General features: G+C 57.2%; 2 protein-coding genes across 3 annotated transcripts in view; both read left to right on the plus strand.

Moving 5' to 3' along the window:
• The window catches only part of GNAI3 (G protein subunit alpha i3), a 30,902-nt gene that overhangs the window by 322 nt on the left and 10,383 nt on the right, over window positions 1-20,197 (plus strand). Inside the window, exons 2-5 of one of the 2 annotated variants that reach the window (XM_082778446.1) lie at window positions 2,689-2,835; window positions 15,747-15,789; window positions 15,891-16,032; window positions 18,158-18,315. In XM_082778446.1, the coding sequence (XP_082634572.1) occupies window positions 2,718-2,835; window positions 15,747-15,789; window positions 15,891-16,032; window positions 18,158-18,315 (461 nt within the window). In that variant the 5' untranslated portion in view covers window positions 2,689-2,717. Of the gene's footprint in view, window positions 1-2,660; window positions 2,836-15,746; window positions 15,790-15,890; window positions 16,033-18,157; window positions 18,316-20,197 lie in introns of those variants that run through there. The other variant, XM_082778445.1, reaches the window with a different exon arrangement.
• GPR61 (G protein-coupled receptor 61) lies at window positions 358-2,012 on the plus strand (the record flags this gene model as incomplete). The annotated part of the gene is made up of 1 exon (XM_082778388.1): window positions 358-2,012. Exon 1 carries the CDS (start codon window positions 669-671, stop codon window positions 2,010-2,012), a length of 1,344 nt encoding a protein of 447 aa, XP_082634514.1. The 5' UTR covers window positions 358-668.

A 20,197-nucleotide genomic window follows, 5' to 3' on the forward strand; every position in this document is an offset into this window, starting at 1 on the left:
TGGGGGGGGGGGCACCCCTCTGGGACGGGCAGGGGGTGTGGGGTCACACGCGGCCCCCCAAGGTGAGGGGGGCACCCGGGCGCCCAGGACCTGGTGTCCCCGAGCCGGTCCCAGCACAGCCACGCATGGTGCCCAGGCTCTGGGTGAAGGATGCAGGTGGGTGTTTGGGGATGAAGCAGGGGAGTTTGGGGGGTTTAGCCCCAGAATCGCTCATTTTTCAGGGGATCAAGGGTTTTTCTTGGAAAAGGGGTTTGGTGGGGGGGTCGTGATGTGGGGGAACCCAGCAATGCCCAGGGTGCGGGGGGTTGCACTTGGGAGTCACAGCGGAGCTGGGACACCCGCCTGGGGTCTCGTGGGCCCCAGTTTGCCCCCACCATCCCCGCTGTGCCCCGCCGCTGATGGCTTCCCCTTCCCCGCAGGCACGCGGCTCTGCCCGGCGGAGAGGAGCGGGGAGATGAGCGGGGCCGGGGGGCACCCTTGGGTGCACTGAGTGCCGCGGGCTCGGCAGGACCCATCCTGCACCGGCACAGCGGGGCCGGGAGATGGCCCGGAGCCAGTGTCGGGCGTAGGGCGGCGGAGATGTGAGCACCCAGCGATGCCCCGCGGCCCTGCGCCGGAGGCCCCGAGGATGGGCGATGGGCCGGTGAGCGCCGGCGCAGCGGCACAGCATGGAGCCCTCCCTGCCCGCCCCCTGGGCCTGGAACGGCTCTAGGGCGGCGCGGGCGCTGCAGCCCTCCCCGGGCCCCATGCCCCCCAACAGCACGGCCGACGGCAAGCCCAAGGACGTGGCCTCCAAGTCAGTGGGGCTCTTCTTCATGCTGCTCATCGACCTGACGGCCATCGTGGGCAACGCCGCCGTCATGACCGTCATCGTGAAGACGCCGGCGCTGCGCAAGTTCGTCTTCGTCTTCCACCTCTGCCTGGTGGACTTCCTGGCCGCCCTCACCCTCATGCCGCTGGAGATGCTCTCCGGCTCGTCCATCTTTGACAGCCCGGTTTTTGGCGAGGCCATGTGCCGCGTCTACCTGTTCCTCAGCGTCTGCTTCATCAGCATGTGCATCCTCTCCATCTCCACCATCAACGTGGAGCGCTACTACTACGTGGTGCACCCCATGCGCTATGAGGTGCGGATGACGGTGGGGCTGGTGGCCTGTGTGCTGGTCGGCGTCTGGCTCAAAGCCGTGGCCACCTCCCTCGTGCCCGTGCTGGGCTGGCTGTCCCCCGACCACCCGCCGGCGCCCGCCGGCCGCGGCTGCTCCTTGCAATGGAGCCGCGGCCCCTACTGCAAGTTCTTCGTGGTCTTCTTCGCAGCCTTCTACTTCCTCCTGCCCCTCCTCATCATCGTGGTGGTCTACTGCAGCATGTTCAAGGTGGCGCGGGTGGCCGCCATGCACCACGGTCCCCTGCCCACCTGGATGGAGACGCCGCGGCGGCGCTCCGAGTCGCTCAGCAGCCGCTCCACCATGGTGACCACCTCGGGGGCCCCCCGCACCACCCCACAGAGGACGTTTGGGGGGGGCAAAGCAGCCGCCATCCTGCTGGCCGTGGGGGGCCAGTTCCTCTTCTGCTGGCTGCCCTACTTCTCCTTCCACCTCTACACGGCCCTGAGCGCCCAGCCCTTGGCGGGGCCGGCGGCCGAGACCGTGGTCACCTGGCTCGGCTACTTCTGCTTTACCTCCAACCCCTTCTTCTACGGGTGCCTCAACCGGCAGATCCGCGGCGAGCTGGGCCGGCTCCTCACCTGCTTCTTCAAGCAGCCGCCCGAGGAGGACCTGCGGCTGCCCAGCCGCGAGGGCTCCATCGAGGAGAACTTCCTGCAGTTCCTGCAGGGCACCGGCTGCCCCGCCGAGCCCCGGCCCCGCCTCGACACCCCCAGCCCCAAGCGGGACCAGCCCCCCGTTGACTTCCGCATCCCGGGACAGGTCGGCGAGGACGGGGCCGAGGGGCCGGAGCGGCGCGGTGCTGACGGGGCCCACGCGCCCACGGCCGCCCCCGTCCCCCCGGGGCTGTAGCGTCCCCGCGGTCGCGTTCGGCTCAAACACGGCTGCACGGGGACGGCTGCCCCGCTCTGCTCCACTCTGCTCCGTGTGCTCTGGGGTCTCGCGGCGCTCGGGGGGTTTGGGGACGTCCCGGGGGTGCTCCCTCCTGGCGCCCCGTGCCCCCACCCGGGGCTGTGCGAGGCCGCCGGGCTCTCAGGGCTGGGGGGGTCGCGGCCCCGCGGGCGGGTCCCGGGGGGGCCCCGTGCTGCAGCCCCAGCCCGGCCCCGGCTCTGGGGTCCCGGGGGGGTCCTCGGGGTGGAGGGGGGGGGAGTCCCGGCCCCGCTGCCCCGCGCCCCGGCCTCGGCCTCCTCCCCGTGCCCCGGGAGCTCGGGGCCGGGCCCCCAGCGCCTGACCGTGGAAGGGGGAAGTGTGGGGGGGCTGCCAGGCCCCTCGCGGCCTCGGGACTACAACTCCCGTCGTGCCCCGCTGCCCCCGGGGCGGAAGCGCAGCGCGTGCCCCTGGCTTCCCGTCGTGCCCCGCGGCCCCGCGCCGGAAGCGGCGCGCTCCTCCCAGCTCCCGGCAGGCCCCGCGCGTAACGGTCGCGGCGGGCGGGCGGAAATCCGGCGCCGCCCGGGCGGGGGGAGGCGGCAGGGAGGGAGGGAGGGAGGGAGGCGAGAGGCGCGGCTCCGCTCCGCTCCGCTCCGCTCGGCCCGGCCCCGGCCCCGGCCCGCCGCCGCCATGGGCTGCACGCTGAGCGCCGAGGACAAGGCGGCGGTGGAGCGGAGCAAAATGATCGACCGCAACCTGCGGGAGGACGGCGAGAAGGCGGCCAAGGAGGTGAAGCTGCTGCTGCTCGGTGAGGAGCCCCGCGGACCCCGGGCCCCGCGCTGCGGGCGCCGCCTGCCCGGGCTCGGCCCCCCCCGGGGGGCTCCCTGGGGCTCGCGGTGCGGGGCGACTGCGGGCTGCGCCTGTCCGAGAGCTTGAAAAGCGCTCGGCTGAGCACGGGGCTGTCCTGGGGGCACCCCCTCGGCGCTGGCTCTGCGTGCCGGGGCTGTGCCGGGGCCGTGCCGGGGGTTCCTGCCCGTGAGGAGGAGGCGCTGCCCCCCGGGGGCCCGCCGGGCACGGGGCTGCCCCCGCGCCGCTGCCCTGCTGCGGGGTGGGGCGGGGCGGGGCAGGGGGAGCCCGCCAGGACACGGCCCCCTCGTGCCGGGCCGCCCGGGGCCTCTGCTTGGGGCAGCGCCGCTGGGCCCCGTCTCAGGTGGGGGCGGGTGGGGTCGCTGAGGGCCAGAACAAAGGCGCCTGGGTTCTCTCCTTCGAACAGGAGGAGCAGGCTAGCGATCCTGCCTTCCGAGGGGTCCTCCTCCTGTGAACGCTTCTTTTCCCCCCTTTTAACTTGTTTTTGCTCATATCCTTGAGAAAAGCGCTCTGTGATCTGTGCACACGGAGAGCTTCCCGGCCGAGGGTCGGGATAATCCTTTATTCCGCGGGGATTTGTGCTGTTGATAGTAAGCAACGCGTGCACATTCCCAGGGAGAGCGCATGGCACGGTTCTTCCTTTGTGTTTCCTGTGCCAGGTTTTTTCTCTGCGGTCTGGTGTTCTCTGTGGCAACATGGGAAGGGCTGTAAGGATTTTGGGGCAGGACTGCCTGACCTTGGCAGCGGGTGACAGAGTCAGGGGAGTTACCCAAAAGGTTGTCCAATAATTGTCTTCAGAGCGCGTTAACCTAGAGCCTGGGTGAGACTCCAGAACCCAAGCAGCGGTTGTGTTTTGGGGTTTCTGATGGCTTTGGAGGCAGCAAAATGCCTGCCTGCTGTGCCTTCGGGTACCTTGTCAGTAGTGGGGTCACATATGTCGAAGTCCAGTGAAGCTTTTCTGGGATAACTGGGAGGAGATCTGCGTCGGGCCTCGGATCGGGTTCACGCTTGGCTGTGGCCTGCGTCCTGTCTCCACCGTCACAGCTTTCTAGTTGAAAAATCAGTGGAAGGATTCCTGCTGATCAAAGGGGGTTCGGTGGCGCTGAAATGCGCCCTCCCCACGTGCAGCTCTGTTAATGAGCAGGTAGAGCAGAGCAGCCAACTGCCAGCAGAAAATAATCTGCAGTGGGAACAAACGTCCTTTCGGGGAGGGATCGAGGAGCTGATGGAAAAGTTCACGAGTTTTTTCCATTGTTTGAGCAAGCATTTTTTTCCCAACGTAGCATTAAGATGTCTCGGATAAGTAGTGTCTCGTATCATTAACTCGTCGGAGCTCCTGCGGTGGTTTATGTAACCGGAGCGAGCCTCCCGCCGTTCTGCTGATGCAGTGAAGTTTAGCAGAAACGCATTTCTCTAGAGAGAAAAGTTTGGACTCCGTATGTTCCTCCCCGGCCCTGTGAAAATCGCTGCCCTACTTGGGGCTTCGCAGAGCCCCATAGATGAGGGTAAGGCTCGCGTGCGTTCTTTGCCAGGTCTGGGAGCTGGTGGGAGGTGAGTGCTGCACCCAGCACCAGGGCTTTTGTTCCTTAAACAGTGTCTCCTCCTTGGCAGAGGAGGAAGGAGAGGGGGTTGATGTGCCCCTTCTGCTTCCCGGAGCTTCCCCTGGCCTGAGGTGGGAGATGGGACCCCGCAGGGGTTCGGGTGCTGGCCAAGGTAGCGCCGCTCGCCGGGTGAAGGTCCGGGAGCTGCAGGTTTGTGCGGTGGCTCCCGCGTGGGGGTCTCAGGTCACCTGGAACGTTTCGCTTCCACAGCACTGCCTGTTGAGGAACTCCTGCGAGGCTTTTTGGTCTTTCCCAGAAATAAATGTGAGCGGTGCACAGCAGCTGAGCCCGGGTCCTGCCACCCCCTGCCTGCGAGGCGATGGTTGCTCGGTGCCTGGCCACTCCCGAGCCGGGGCTGAGCACGTGGCAGTGGGCGAGGGCTCACCCCAGAGCCCCGCCGGCTGCTGCCGCCCCGCTCCACCTTGCCTCTGGGACAGCGCCATTGTGCAGGCGTGGGCATGCGATTTGCCTGACGTAGGAAGCCGTGGGATTTTCCAGCTGGGATGAGCAGCAAAACGCAGAAGGGCCGGGGGCTCCGTGCTCCTGCACCTTCCAGAGGTGCTGAGACGGGTCTTGGAGGGCTCTGGGCAGCTCCGAGGCACGAAGTCACTGCTGGGTGCATGTGGCTGTCCCGCTGCACGCTGTGGAGAGGTGTGGAAAAGGCCTGGGGTGGGTGGGTGCAGCCGGCCCCAAATTGTGTGTGTGCAGAACGTGCCCGTCCCCAGCCCGCTGCGGTGGTACGGGGTTCGGATGCTCTGCGTGGTTACATTGAAGGGCTCTTGCTAATTCATGCAAAAATAATTAAACGCATAAATTCGTTCTAAAATAGCCTTCATCTGCGTAACTACCCCAGCAAACTGTGAGCTCTGCTACTCCTGGAGATTTCAGCTGTTTTCCAAGCCTGCCGTTCCCCCCTCTTTTCCCCCAGTTCACCTCATGGTGCTCAGCCAGCCGTGGCTGTGCTTGCATGAAACGCAGAGAAGGGCGTTCTAGGGATTCAAATCCAGGCCAAGCTGTTGTTGCCGTCCATACCACAGGTCCCTACAGGCAGCTTTCCCCTGCTTCTCACAGCGATGGTGTGTCAGGGGACTGCAGGGGCACCGGGCCCGGCCGCCCCTCGCCTCCGGAGCCGCTCAGTGCTCCCTGCGGGGCGGCGCCGTCCCCGTCCCGTGGTGGCTGCCACGTGCTGCCCTCGCGTCTGGAGCGCTCCTCCTGCGAGCTCTGGTCTCGTGAGTGGCCACGTGAGGGTTTTCTCGCAGGCGCAGCAGTCAGGGTTATGTTTTCAGAAGGCAGTTCAATATCTCCGTGCAGTTAGCTCTGTTAGCGTTTGGGAGCAGCTGCTGTGTGAATGAGAACCTGGCTCGTGGCGCCTGGTGCCCGGCCGGGGCTGAGGAAGGCTCTCCGTGTGCCCACCGCCTCCCGGGCTGTGCCCGTGTTGTTGCTGCCACTTTGCACCTCGCAGGGGTCGGCTGCAGGACCCGAACCCTTCTGCTTGGTCTTCACCCCCCAGGATGGGGTGCAGGCAGGAGAAGGCCAGGGAGGTGCCAAGCGCTCACCGCAGAGCGGCAATGGGAGATTTCACAAAAATCCATCTCAATCTTTGAGGCTTGGCCCTGGTCGCTCAGGGTGAGGGCCGGCCTCGCGTGCTGCTGCATAGCGCGAGCTCCTCGTGCCGGGCGGGCTCCTGCTTCAGCCGTGTGCTCGTGCAGAGCTGAGGGACACGGTGCTGATGGTGCTGCAGGCGGAGCAGCTGGCTGGGGGTTCAGTGTTGTGCCCCATCCTCCCAGGGCTCTCTGGACAAGGTTCAAGTTTCATTAAACACGGAGGCAGAGCATCACAATAACTCTTTTTTTTTTTTAACAAAGAGGGATTTTTTAATTTGAACGTGTCTCTTTTAAAAGTTTTGAGCAATGAGCTAGCATGCAGCTGCAAAGGCACGGTGCTCCTCGCTTCTGGTCCTCGAGGTGCTCCTTCCTCATGGGAGCTCGGTCGAGCAGCCCCAGGGGCTTGGTGCTTGAGCTGGCTGCTGCTTGGTTTTGCAGCGCACCCCGCACAAAGCCAGACGGAGGTTGGGCAGTGCGCTGCCCCCCTCGCTCGCCGTGCCACCGCCTTTTGTTCCCGGCGATCCCATACAGCGATCCCGAGCAGCCGTGGCTGTCACCAGAGGCACGTCTCCTGTTTCGTGTTTTCCCAGTTGGTGTTTGGTAACCGCTCTGACTCGTTTACCCTTCTCTCCTTACCGTGGTGGCACCGACTGGGCCAGCTCTAAGAGCAAACAGCGAGCGGGAGCTGGGCCCTGGGGTGGGCAGAGGCCCGAGGGGAGCTCTGTGTGTTGGGGTCTCCGTGTGTTGGGGTGTCCGTACGCCCCTGCTCCAGGTGTGTGCTGCTTCCTGGCGGGGGGCTCATGGGCTGTCCCCTGCCCGCCTGCTCGTTTTGATAAATGTTTGTAAAAACTCAGGGCTGTTGCCCCTCCATCAAATTCAGCGGGGATTTAACATCAGTCCACCCGGGTCACAAGGAAAATGAGACACTCAGGCAGCAGTGCTAGCGAGGAACTTTTTTTCAGACCCTTGTCTTCACCGTTCCCTCCGTGTCTGCCCAGCCCAGGTCTCTGCTGCTCTGGGACACAGCTCCCACCTCGGGGGCCTTGGTGGCGGGGTCTGCCTGCCACCCCCCACACACCCCTGTCCCCGCAGAGCAGCCTGTGCCTTTCCTCCCGTGGCCCTGCACGCGCCCCCGTGCTGGGTCCTGCCCAGAAGGGCTGCCTCGCTGCCTCTGTGCAGGCTGAACGTGGCTTTGGGCTGACTCTGCAGCAGGTTGGGGAAGGCACGGCGCTCAGCACCGCTCCTGCAGCACGTGGTGAGGCTGAAGGCAAAAAGCTGGGGGCTCGGAGGGGCGCCGGGGCAGCCAGCAGGGGTGGTCGCTTGCTTTTCGGCCGGGAGCCGCACCATGAGAGCGTGCTGCGGGGCTGTGGGTGGGGAGGGGGGGTCGGGGCCCTTGGCAGAGCACTGGGGGTCAGGGTGCTGCTGGCCGTGCCGGTGCTCATGGGGCTGCCGGGAGCTGGTGCCAGCTTTGCAGGGCACGGCCGGTGCAGGTGGTTCTGGCCAGCTGGCCGTTTAATGGTGGGGACGGGGAGGCTGTCCCGCTGTCTGTGGTTGTTCTCGGGCCTTTCAGTTCGTGGCTCGCAGCAGTGGGTCAGCTCCACCAGCCTTTCTGTGCGCTGCGGGGTTGGGATGAGGTAAAGCGGCTGTAAATCAGACGTGAACTTTGATTTGGTTCTTGCCATGGAGGAAAATAGTTTCTGTTGTTTGTTTTCCTTCCGTAGAAAAAATTTTGTATCAAAGGTAAAATGGACGTCGCAAGAGTTCAGGCTGTTCCCATTACCTCACGCTGTCTCCCAAATCTTATTGCAGCTAGCCTTCAGCGTTTGCAGTGCAGGAGGCTCCCCCGGCACCCCTGGCATCCCGCACCGGGTGCAGCCGGAGTCACTTCACCAGCGCTCGCAGCCTGCTTGGAAGCCGCTGGGTTCGTGGGCACCAGGATCTGGCCCTGCTGCAGCAGCGTGCGAGGACAAAGAGCAGTCTGCGTCCTGCCAGGGCTGGCCTTTTCTTCTCTCACCAGTTTCTAGTTTTTAATTTTACCAAAGGGGAGCTTTTTTTTTTTTGACACCTTTAGGTTTGTCTCTGCCTGGTTTTGCACCTCTTTCTGCAGTTCCTCAGGCAGTTTGTCGGTGCCGGGGGTTGCTCCAGCCGTGGCCAGCCTGGAGCCTGTTGGGTGGATGTGGGATTCCCTGGGCCGTATCCAGCCCCCCCAGAACAGTTGAGCAATGCTTTTGGCCACGTTTGGCCGAGGAGCCTCGAAGTGAGGGCTTCGCCTGCCTGGCTGTGGGGTGACGCCGCCTGCTTCGCGTGCTGCAGGTACTGGCCCTGCCCCGGGTCTCTCCCCCAGCTCCCTGTGAGCCCCGCGTGGGGCAGCCACTGAAGGCTGTGTTAAAATTTTCCCCTGAAGCTTTAAGGCAGCGCTCAGGCGTTCAAAGCCTTTATGTAAAATAAGGCTGATGCCCTAGGAAGGTTCTAGGCAAAAAGAAAAAGGTGAAGGATGGGTGCGTAGGAGCTCGTGTTGCTTATGAGCCATTTGCAGCTTTGTGGTTTCAAGCCTTAATTTTTCAGGCTTACACAAACACTGATGGCCAAATAATGCAGGCAAGCCTCTCTCCCTTCCTTTTCCATACAGGGATGAGGTGGGGTTCATATGGGAAAGATCCACAGTTGCATGCAGCACAAGGGCTGCCTGCGGGGCTGTGTCAGGAACCCCCCACGTCGCACTGGGTGCCGGGGGGCCTCCGGAGTCACCGTGGTGCCAGGGCTCTCGGTGGTGAGGTTTTCAGAAGGGCTTCCTGCAGCGGATCCTCTGCTTCTGCTTTGTGCAGAGGCAGCGACAGCTCGTCCTGTACCATTGGCTCCTGCTAGCCCGAGCCGGGCCCTTTTGGGTACGGGTGTTGTTTTTTTTTCCAGTGTGTGGTTGTCGCTGTCACAGCGTGTCAGCCTCAGCTGTTCTGATTCCTGTTGACTTTTCTAACAATAGCTGTGTCTCGTGGGGCCCGGTGGCCTGACACCGCTGCCCTCCTTTCTGATGGCATCTCCTTTTCCTGATTCCCGGGGCTGGGTCCTGTAGTCAGCCAAGCTCTCCTGGCCTTGTGCTATCCGAGAGCTTCCCAGGGCTGCGCTGAAATAAATAAAACATCTCTGCAAGGGGAGATGTGATGGATATCAGCAGGGCCAGCAGCGTGCACAGCAGGGGGGGGTGTTGGGGCTGGGCACAGGGCTGAGGGCCGGGGGTGCAGCCTGCGCAGGAGGAGCGCGTGCCAGGGCTGCAGCCTCCTGGAAAACCGCGTCCTAGGAGCGTGTTTGTGTATAAAGGCAAATATCCATGGCTGTTTGCTAGGGAGGGGCTAGAATAAATGTTGACAAAAGGAAACATCTGTGCTGTTCGGGAGATAGTGTCCCCCCGGGGACGCTTACGAGCACTCAAGCAGCCCCTGCTCCGCCGTGGTCCCGGTGCTGGAGGGGCCGGGCTCCCCCCGGCTGCGTGCTCCGGCCCCTGGGCTCCTTCCCAGCTGGGTGACCCCACGTTGCTCCCGGGGCTGTTCCCAGGCTGTTGGCTCTGGCAATGCCTGTGAGCTTCGGTGGGTTTTGGGGTTCAGCGGGGGTTGAGCATCCCCTGTCTCGGCAGCGGTCTGCCGAGGTTTCTGCCAAGCTCCTGCTGTGGTTTCGCAGCGGATGCGGGCTGTTGCTGTAGTTACGAGCTGTGCGTGGCCTCCTCCAGAGGCTAGGGATCAGCAGCGTGTCAGCCTGCTAAATTTTTGGGCTTTAATGGATATTCCAGGTGCATCTCTTCCAAGTCTCGAGTAAGGATTTGTTTTGGCAGTAACCTGGTTTCCCTCCTGAAACTTTCAGATGCTTCAGGGCTTCTCCCCTTAACTGGGGGGAAAAAGTCCTCACCCGAAGTTTTGATCGAGCTTTAGAAAGAGCACTTTGCTTAAAATACCTTCTGAAACAGTGAGCTTGCTCGGTGCTCGTGTCTGGAAGGTGCAGGTAGTCTTTGGCCTCCCTTTCTCATTTCCTCGGCGGCGTGAATGAAGAGGTAACTTCTTTAAAGTGGCCGTTGTACCTGGAGCACAGCGGTGCAGGGCTGCAGTTCCCGGTCCGCTCTGTGTTTTGGTGCCATGCTCGTTGCCCTCTTCCCCAAAATCTTGTGAGCTCCAGGCTGTGCGGGGCCCCTTGGCTCTGCACCGCTCATTGCAGCAGGGCCTGGGGCTGCCTCAGATTCCCCCTCGTCCACCCCGGGAGTAAGCAGGGGCTGGCTGGGGGCATTCGTCCCAGCCGGCTTCTGGGGGAGCGATCCTGGCCCCGCGGGGTGAGCGGAGGAGCAGTGGCTGCAGGGGGGTCTTGCGGGGTCAGTCGGGGGGGAGCCGCTTCTGCCAAAAGCAGCAGGAGGTTTGGGAGGGGAAATCGCCCTCCCTGGGGCGCGCAGGCAGAGCTGTGGGATCAGCGTGTTCCTTGCTGCCAGTCTGGGAGAAGAGGCGTTGGGCTTGTGAAGCCTTCTCTGCACATCCCTGCTCCATTCAGCCGTGGTTTCTCCCGGCGAAAGGGGATCTCCCTGTAACTGCTACCTGAAGCACAGAGGAGAGGCTTGCTCTGTGTTTGACAGTGAGCAGTGCCCAAGCAGTGCCCAAGCAGTGTTCCAGCTCTGGTATCAGTGGGCCCAGTGACATCCAGTGGCTCATTTCCTGATTTTTCAGCTCCTCAAAGCGCTCCAGCTGCCTGCTCTTCTGGAGACCTGCAGGCCCACGAGCACTTCCAACGCCACGCTGCCCGCTCGCGCTATGCAAAGCGTTCCAGTCCCTGCTCTTTTTCCTGCTAAAGGTACTCGACTGAAGCTTAAGCCCTGCTGTAAGTGCAAACAGCAGGCATCAGGGCAAATGGAGCTGTGTGCGCCCGGGAGCAAAGGGTGCACTGAGTGCTGGTTACCCAGGGCCTGATGTGCATCGCTTTGTGCAAACCCTTTGCAGCCACTCAAGTGACTTGGAACAAGGCAGAGCAGCAGCTTGCCCGGTACGTGCAAATATTTAGACAAACTGCAAGTGTCAGAGGACAGAAATGAGACCTGGAGATGTTCAAGCTGGGGCTGGGAACTAAGTAAAATGCAAACAACTGTGAAAATTTGGAGAGGAGGGAGATTAAAGCACAGGTAGGCAGTGAGAGGGGGCCCCTGAAAATGCCACGAGCTGCACGGGAGCACGCAGCACTGGTGTCGTGGAATAGACCGGGGCAGTGTTAACGTGTTGGTTTTTTTCCTGAGCCACTTGGAGGAGACCATGCCTGATGCCAGCCATTGCCTTGGTAAGCAGCTGCTGCCCCAGCGGGAGCTCCTGGCGAGTGATTGTGGTGCTGGAGGGCAGGCGCTTTAAAATGAGGGCTTAATGAGGTGCAGGGCCAGGGGGCCAGGCTGGGAGCAGACGGAAAAATTCCCTCGGGAATCCCCTCCCAGAGGAGGTGACACGCGGCAGCCCTGGCAGCCTGTCCTGGGCTGCCTCTTGGCAGGGAAAGGGGCAGAGGGCGTGGGTCGCTTTTTCCTGCCTCTCGGTCCCTTAGCAGCAGTAGGGTGAGGAACGGGACCCCGGCCCCCAAAAGCACGGGCTGCTGCTTTTTGAGGCTGCTGCTGAGGTGCGTGGGGTTGGAAATGAGAAGGGAAAGAGTTAAATGAATGTGGCTCGAATTAGTGTTGTATAACCAACTTGGCTGTGTTGTCATGGCATAATTGTATCTGATATTGTTTTGTCACTCAGATGACAGGCAGTACAAGTTCGGCGATGCCTGCTGCAGCAGTGGATTATTTTAAGGTAATCTGAGGAAATGGCAGCGAGTCTGGCGATGAGAAAAGAGCCAGAGGTTGTGCTCGGGAGCCTCCTCCGAATCCCTGCGCAGGGCTCTGCGGGGAGGTGGCAGCGCTGAGGCTTTCCCATTACAACGGCCAAGTGAGGGGAATGCTTACCTGCGGAAAGAAACACGAGGGCTTGCGTGGAGGAGCCCTTGTGCAGAGCGGGGCGGAGGCGCCGGGTACACGGAGCCCTAACGCTCCTGCACCCAGCTGTGCGTGTCGCCTGGGGTTGTCACCAGCGTGCAGCCAGCAGGTCGCTGCGCTTTGTGTCACCCCTGCTAGAAGCGTGCCTGCCCCAGGAGAGGCAGGCATCCCGGGGGGCACAACAAGAGGAAAGAGCCTGCTCAGCTGGAGGATGCTTCCTGCAAGCTCTGGGATTCGGATAGAGTCCCGCAGAAGCGGGCTGTGGTGGGGAGCCCTGCTGCGTCGTGCGCTTCAGGCCTCCGGGGTTTGCTTGGGTGAAAGGTGTTAATTCCCTCGGAGATCTGAATAAAGGTTTGGGGGATTCTGCTTAAAGCTTGCCTTGTTATTATTTCTTGCTAACGTTTCTTCAACGGCTTTAAAGATGGAATGTGTCTTATGTTGCCTGTTCTGCCTGGAGCTGAGTTGGCAATATCTTCTCTTTAAGACTTGAGGGAAGGAAAAAAAAAAAAAAAAGAATTATGCTTAGGAATAATTTAAAAGTTGAGTTCTTTGGTTTCCAGACATGGAAGTACTTTGTCATGAGAGACTCTCATCTGGTAACCCTTCAGCCTAGACTAAAGGCTAATTGATTTAAATTGCACCACATGCCCTATCTCGGAAGCAGTTTCCCTGCTGCACAGGGCAGCTGCTAGTGCTGCTGTCCCCGAGGGGGATGGTGAGGCAGCTAAACTCAAAGCAGTATCTGCAAAATCGGTGCTTAAAGGTGTTCGCGCGCAGCCGAAGCAAGCAGAGCGGCCGCGTGCCCCAGGCAGTGGCACTCTGCTGCTCAGACAGCAGCGTGTCCCTCAGCTCTTCTCCGAAGAAGCAGAAACCCTCGTCCAGCCACTCTGCGTACAGAGGCTGGAGGCACAGCCCTGTGATACGATGTGTTAAGGCCTCATTTGACTTTGGTTTCCTCCCACCTGACAGCCTGAGAACCTGTCATCCAGCTGCTTGTCCTGCTGCGAAAGCTCTTGCTGGGTGAAGAACCAGATCTGTATCTCCTGTCTTCAGCCACCAAGAGCTGTAAAAATATTTGACCACTTGCTGGGTTTGAAGCTCCCTAGGAGGAAATGCACATTCAGCTTGAAAATGACCTTGTCTGATGTTGGGGAAACTTTCTGTTGTAATTTAATACAGCAGCAGAGCCTCAGGAATCCACATCAACATCTGGGAACTGACGGATGCACTGGGAGTGGACACAGTGCGTGTCTGTAAAGGCAGCGTTGTCCTCGCTCAGTCCTGGGATGATTGCTGCCTTCTTCCGAGGGTGACAGCGTGCTCACAGCCGGTGAACGGCAGCTTGTATTTGGCAGAAAGCAGCCGTCCTGTGTGCTCCTTCCCAGCCCGTGCTGTAAGCCCTACCCTGACGTTCTTGCAAGTACTTCGTGTTCCTCCAGGTTCTCTGCGGTATTGCCCTTTCCTCCACCAAAACCCTGTTGGCTGAATAGGGAAGGTGAAACGAGCAAGCTAGAACATGTGTGAAGTTCCAAGCGAGGAAGCAGCGTACCCATCCTGCTCCCAAACCCAACAAAGCAACCTTCTGTCTTCGGGAGTTGGATTTCTGGGTTCCTATGCCAGCATGGCATCGAGCAGTGAGACCGGGCAGTGAATTGTTTGTTTTTGAGCAACAGCACTGCTTTCATGCCCTATTTGTGGTGCTGTACCTAGGAGCCGGCTTTCCCAAGGCTTCAGGGATACAGGAGTGGAACTGGAATGCAGTGTAGTCCGCTTTGGGTGTTGCAAGAGGCTTGGGAAACGCTCTTTTTCTGGAAGAGCATTTCATCTACTTTCTTCTAGAGAAATACGCCACAGCCCGGTTCTCACAGCCTCTTTTTATACCTGAAATTTGGTCTTTCCCCATCAGTCTGATAACCTAAAAGGGATTCTCCTCTCCCAACAAAACTCGCCTTGCTGGCAGCAATGCTGCTCAGGGTCACCACTCCGCCAGTTCTCAGTGTGCGCTGGGGCGCCTGCAGTCCTTGTGCTGGAAGTGAACGGCAGGCTGGGTCCCCTGGCCAGGACACCTTTAGTCACGTAACCAAATCCAGACAGGCTCAGCTTCATTCTTTGGGCTTCAGCAAACCCAGTTCTGCAGCTCGGAGCGAGCCCTTTAGGCCGAGCAGCCTGAAACCCATGGCTGGTCCAGCTTGTTTGCAGGCAGCTCCTGCTGCGTGGTCGCACGGGGCAGAGCAGAGCCAGCTGTCTGCTGGCACGCAGTGACTCCTGCGTGCTTTCTGCGTGCTTCATCACTGGCACGGGCCTCGCATGGGCAATGCCCCCTGGCTGCTGCTGCTGCGGGGCTCGGTGAGCTGTGATAACGAGCTGGGATAATGCCGTGGCTTTGGGGCACAGAGCCAGTGCCCGCTGCACTGGTGAGCAGAGGTGGTTGCTGCCCTCGCTGCACCCTGGGAAGTGGGTGCAGAGCGCTCTGCGATGCCTTGGATTGAAAGCAACGTTGGTGAAAGGAGCCTCTGACTCGGCGGGCTGGAATAAGTCAGCCCCCCGCGGTGTGCAGGGGCTCAGCAAGGCAGGTTGCTCCATCCTCTGAAGGAAAGGCGGCTGCGATGCAGGCGTGGCCAGGTGCTGCTGCCCACAGCTCTGATACTTCAGCTGGAAGTCATCCTGTGGCAAGTGCTCATTTCCTAAGTAAACCTGCGGGTCTCTTTGTCCTCGGTTCCCCAGAATAATAAAGCTTGTATTGTGGGAAACGATGGAGAATAGAACTTGTTAATCAATTGCAATTTGCCTTGCATGCGCTGTGGGTGTGCCGTGCCGTGGTGGAGGTGCCCGACCTGTCCTGTGGCTGTGCTCCCCTGTGGGAAGCAGCGAGCGGCTGCAGCGTGAGGCCAGGTCCCTGCTCTTCCTGCTGGTGACTCACGGGTGGCCGGGAGTTGCCACTTCAAGTCTGGGCAGGCCTTGTTGGATTCTGCTGCGGCTTCTTGAGAAGCACCTGGCTCGGGAGTGCCGTCAGTGTGCTTTTACCACTGTGCTGTATTAATGGAGCACGGGAGCACGCCTTTTTCTGTTTAGAACATTATGGGCAGCATTTGGCTGACCGCAAAGTGGCCGAGGGACCTTGCAAGATCTATCATGGTATTCCTGCTCTGACACAGTAACACATTTCTGGCCTTTAATGTCCTAAGCTGCTTCACCTGGATCTGTGTGCAGAATTTGTGCATGTTTTTGAGCTCTCTTCTGAGTCTGCTCCCTTCCTCTGAATACCTCACAAGATTGCTCTGAGTTAGCTGTTCCTTGTGAAAGTGCCCCAGGATCTGTGGCTATCCCCACCTGGTTGTTCAAGGCCAATGCTTTTCTCTTGCTCAGCCCGGCGATAGTGGCCAGGACCTGATGGCATCCATGCATTTAGCTGTTGGGCTGCCTCGGACTGGAGTTAGTGAGCTGGAAACAAGGGGTGGCGGGCAGACAGTCTGTTAGATAAATCCTGAGGAGGGTGCAGCTATAGGTGCCATCCCTCCCCCAGGGACGGTACAGCTGCTATGGGGCTCTGCTAGCACAGGAAGCATCTTATTCCACACCCTGTCAACCTCTCTGTTGGAAGTGAGGAGGGCACAATCTGCTTTTTTTTTTCTAACTTTGCTAACTGGAATTTGTTTGTGCTTTTCAGGTGCTGGAGAATCTGGCAAAAGCACCATTGTGAAGCAGATGAAGTAAGTGAGAGTGCAGTCATGTGAACTGCATTTCAGTGCAAGATGAAATAAGAAGTGCCCTTGTGCTTTGGCTTGGGAGTGACGGCTTGGTTTTTTTCCAGGATTATTCATGAGGATGGCTATTCGGAGGAAGAATGCAAACAATATAAAGTGGTTGTCTACAGCAATACTATCCAGTCCATCATTGCAATCATAAGAGCCATGGGAAGGCTAAAGATAGACTTTGGGGAAGTTGCCAGAGCAGTAAGTATTTCACTTATTTCCCTTAGTCTGAGTTGGTGCTGTGACTTGTGTTAATGAATCCTGGAAATTCTGCCCATGACGCTTATAGTGGAAGTATGTTTGTTACAAGATGCATTAGTGGGACACTTCACGATCTGTAGTTTGAGTGCTCAAATAAATAAATAAAAATCCCCAACCATTTGTATAAGGTATTTGAATTTTTAACAAAGCTCTTAGTTTTGGTTTAAATTGCTTGTCTTTGGACGTCAGTCCTCATTAGTGTTTCAAGGCGTTGTGCCAGTTAGTCTTTAAGCTGAACCAAATAAACTTTGATCACACTTGTAGTCTTAGCATTCTGAGGATTGGAGGCCCTCCTTTACCATTCAGTTCTGCTGATTCCTTGTGCTCTTTCTTACTGGTGTTCACCATCAGTACTTCAAGCTGGTAGAAACTGAAGAGAGGAAGTCTTAACTGTCGTGGTGGGGGAAGGCACAGGCAGAATGGGAAGTCAGAAGCTCCTGAAAATGAGTAGGAGATGGGATCTGTGTATTCTGGGCGGTGGCTGCACAGCCTGTGACGTTTGCTGACTTGCACTGATTCCTTGTGCTTACAGTTAATACACGGTAAGTGAAGTAACACACTTTGCTTCTTTGTGTCGCAACTGCAGATATTTGGAACTTAAGATACAAAGTGTCCTTGCTGAAGGGCATATATTCACTTGCGCACTAACCTATGCTGTTACTCAACTGTTCTCCAAACCCACCCTGGCATTCTGCTCCACCTTTCCTCTGAGCTTGTGCAGGTTGAGTGATGATCTCAGCCTGGCTAATGTGGCTGGAAGGAGGAAGATGTTAAAATCCAAGTTCCTTTTTTTTCAGTTGACCTGCCCAAGCTTAGCTTGCTTTGCAAAAGCAGAACAAGAGCTGAATGCCAAGAATTTTCCCGTGCCCCAAACTACGCTGAAGGGCAAACAACTTGTTACAGTTTTGTAGGGCAAGACCCAGGGTAACTAAATCTACTGCCTCCCAGCAAACCACAGCGTATGACTTGTCAGCATAGCACTGTACCCGTAAGTGCAGCACGTGCAAAGACTCATAACTGAGCTCCGGCTCTGTATTGCAGTGATTTAAACCTTGATTAAATTAATTTAGGTGGCTGTTGCCTTGTGCTCGGGAGAAGTACCCTTTGGAGTAGCAGGCAGATTTGACTGTTTTCCAAGCTTTGCTGGTAAATGCTGGACAGTACAGATACAGATACTCATTGGAGAGGAGCAGATATTAGGAGGGAGACAGTCTGCTGCAGTTGAGAACTTGTTGGGATAGTGAAAGGTCTCTTACATCTGAAAGGAAGCTGGCAGGTCTGATCACTGCAGAAGTAAACATCAGTGTGGGATATAGGTCAGCCTGTTTTCCACTTTCAAATTCTGCTTGTTAACTTGCTTAGTTTGAAAAGCTTGAGAAAAAGCTTGCTTTTCTGCTTGGGAAGTAAGGTCCTGCGTTAAGACTTCTGAAAAGAATTTTTTGTGCTCTGGGGCAGAGAGTCAAATGCGGATCAGTCTGTCCCATCTCCTGATGAAACACTTGATTAGGAAATCAGTCTCCTTTCCTTCTGACAGCTGTTCCAGCAAACAGCGTATCCTCAAAGCTTTAAACCTGTAATCATCCAAAACTTGCTTTTGATACTGAGATTTTCCTTGTTACCGTACTGTATGACACTGCTCTAATAAAGCTTTTTCAGTTATAAGCCATTATTTATGGTTTAGCTATAATAGCACATTGGCATTCTTACCTCTCCTCTGATGATGGCATCGTGTGCCACGTTACTGAAATGCAGCATTTCTGATGTGAATGCTGCCTGTTGTGCTGGGGTGGAGATCCCTGTGGTGTTGGTGCTACAGAAGTGTTGTATGCCACAGGCTGCCACCCGCCAGCAGTGCATCCCACCCCACAGGCTGGAGGAGGTGGTTTCTGGCACAGATCTCACTTTTCTGACTGCAGGATGAAGAAGAACGTGGTGATTTGCGGGAGAAGACTGGACAGCATGGCAGAGGGGAACATGACTCCTTAGTGCAGTTGCTGCAGCCTCTAAGACAGTTTCTGATGCTAAGTTTTGATTTTTATTTTTTTTTCTTCACCTCTTCTTGCAGGACGATGCCCGTCAGCTGTTTGTATTAGCTGGAAGCGCAGAGGAGGGAGTGATGACTGCTGAGCTAGCTGGTGTGATCAAGCGATTATGGAGAGATGCTGGGGTTCAGGCCTGCTTCAGCAGATCAAGAGAATATCAACTTAATGACTCTGCATCATAGTAAGAGACCGTTACTGGCTTCTGGGTTCTTCACAGCAAACCAAACACTGGTCCTCAAAAAGGACTTCCGTGGCTGCAAGCAGACAGAAACCGCTTCCAGAGTGGGCGGACAGAAACCGTAGTCTAGCTGGGCTGGGTTTTCTCAGGGCTTGGCTCTCAAGCTGACTTTGAGCTTTAGCTGATCAGTCAGTTTTACTCTATCTTTTCCCTGCATATGAGACTAGAAAAAAGAAAAAGCATTCCTTGTTTTGAGCCTAGGTGAACTTGGCGATCTGCTTGGAGTGGAAGAACAATGTACCACCTTGCATTAAGATCAGTTGTTGCAGCAGATCATCAGCGACATGACCTTTACTCCTTCCCTGCAGAAGGGAGTAACTCTTCCTGAAACTGAGCTTCTGATTTAACTACCAAATTCACAGTAACCAACAATTTCCAATACTGGGCTCTCCTGATACTGGCAATTCAATATTCATATAGTTGTTTTCTTTAACAGCTCTCGCTACGCTTCTGTTTCTGTGCTTAACATCACAAAGGCAGTGCTGCAGGCGAGCTATAAACCTGCTTACCGTTCTATTTCTAAAATGCACACAATTGCTTAACAATTGGAAAGTTATGACTAGATAAATAGTGAGAACGCTGTAGGCTGCTGCTGGCAGCTGGCTGGAATTAATGAGAATTTTGACCAGAATGCCTTATCTATTTCTAAGAGGCAGGTTAGTGCAGGGAGGGGAAACTGTTGCTTTAAAAAAAACAAGACAGTTGTTGCTTTTTTCTTTATGGAAAAAATTGCATGCTTGGTCTCTCTAGAGCAAATGTTTTATAAGTCAGAAGGGATGACTTTGGGGTCAAGCATGCTTCCTGATGTCCACCTGAAAATTCTTCAGTTTGGCCATGTTTTATGCCTTTGAAAAATTAGTTTGGAAGCACTTTATAAAGAAACTTTAGATGAGTCACAGCTGAGTTGCCTGCAGGCTCTGTCTGTGCAGAGCAAATTTTAGCTTGAAAATAAGCAAGATTTTTTTTTTTAAATTGTAACACATCGGCAGATAATCATGGGTTTAGATCAAGGTTAAGTGAGTTGACAAGAAGAGGCTCAGGTTCTTGAGTACCTTTGCAGCACACAAGGAGGAAGCTTCATATTTAAAGGGAGAAAAAAGGACAGATGAGAATGAGTGAGTGAATAGATTTAATAAAAAAAAAGACGTGGGAGAGAGGAGGAAAGCTGAAGTTCTTCTTGCGCACAGGATCTAAGGCAGAAAACCTAAGAGGTTGAGAGGAGCTTAAGGAGGAAGCGAAGATAGGGAGCCCTGGCTTTGTGGTCTTGATGGTCTGCCTGGGAAGGTAATGTGAATGAAGGCAGGCTGGAGAACAGGGCATTGAGGGGCCAGCAACAAGGCAAATTTGGGAAGAGAGGGTGTAAGCCTGCTTGAGTGCTTACATGGCTTCACCTGACTGCTTTTCAAAGACTGGGCTTTAGTGGGTTGTTCCTGTTCCTCAGTATCTGCGGCATGTCCCATCTCGGGTATGTGTGGACACCTGCTGTGAGGAGTTGCTCTAATGGGCTGGTGTCAAATCTGCAGCAAAGAGATTTCAGCCTGGTGATGACCCGTGTGGCATTTTTCTGATACAGGCGTCAGAATTTTGCTTCCTGTCCTAAGCCCGCAGGAAGTTGCATGAAGTCAGCATTGTTTTTTGAATCAGTTGCCAGGCAACTCCACGGTTAGGAAATGCTGCGAGCGAGCACAGCGCAATCACACAGTTCAAGACCTGTTTTCTTCCATGGGCCCCCTGCCTTGCTAATGTACAGAACGAGTGGCCAAGTGAGCATGTGGCCAGCATTTGCTCCTCTTTGCTCAGCATGTGGCCCCTGACCTGCCTTATC

The sequence above is a fragment of the Aythya marila genome (assembly GCF_965140915.1).
Source record: "Aythya marila genome assembly, chromosome: 24".
Taxonomy (NCBI): Eukaryota; Metazoa; Chordata; class Aves; order Anseriformes; family Anatidae; genus Aythya; species Aythya marila.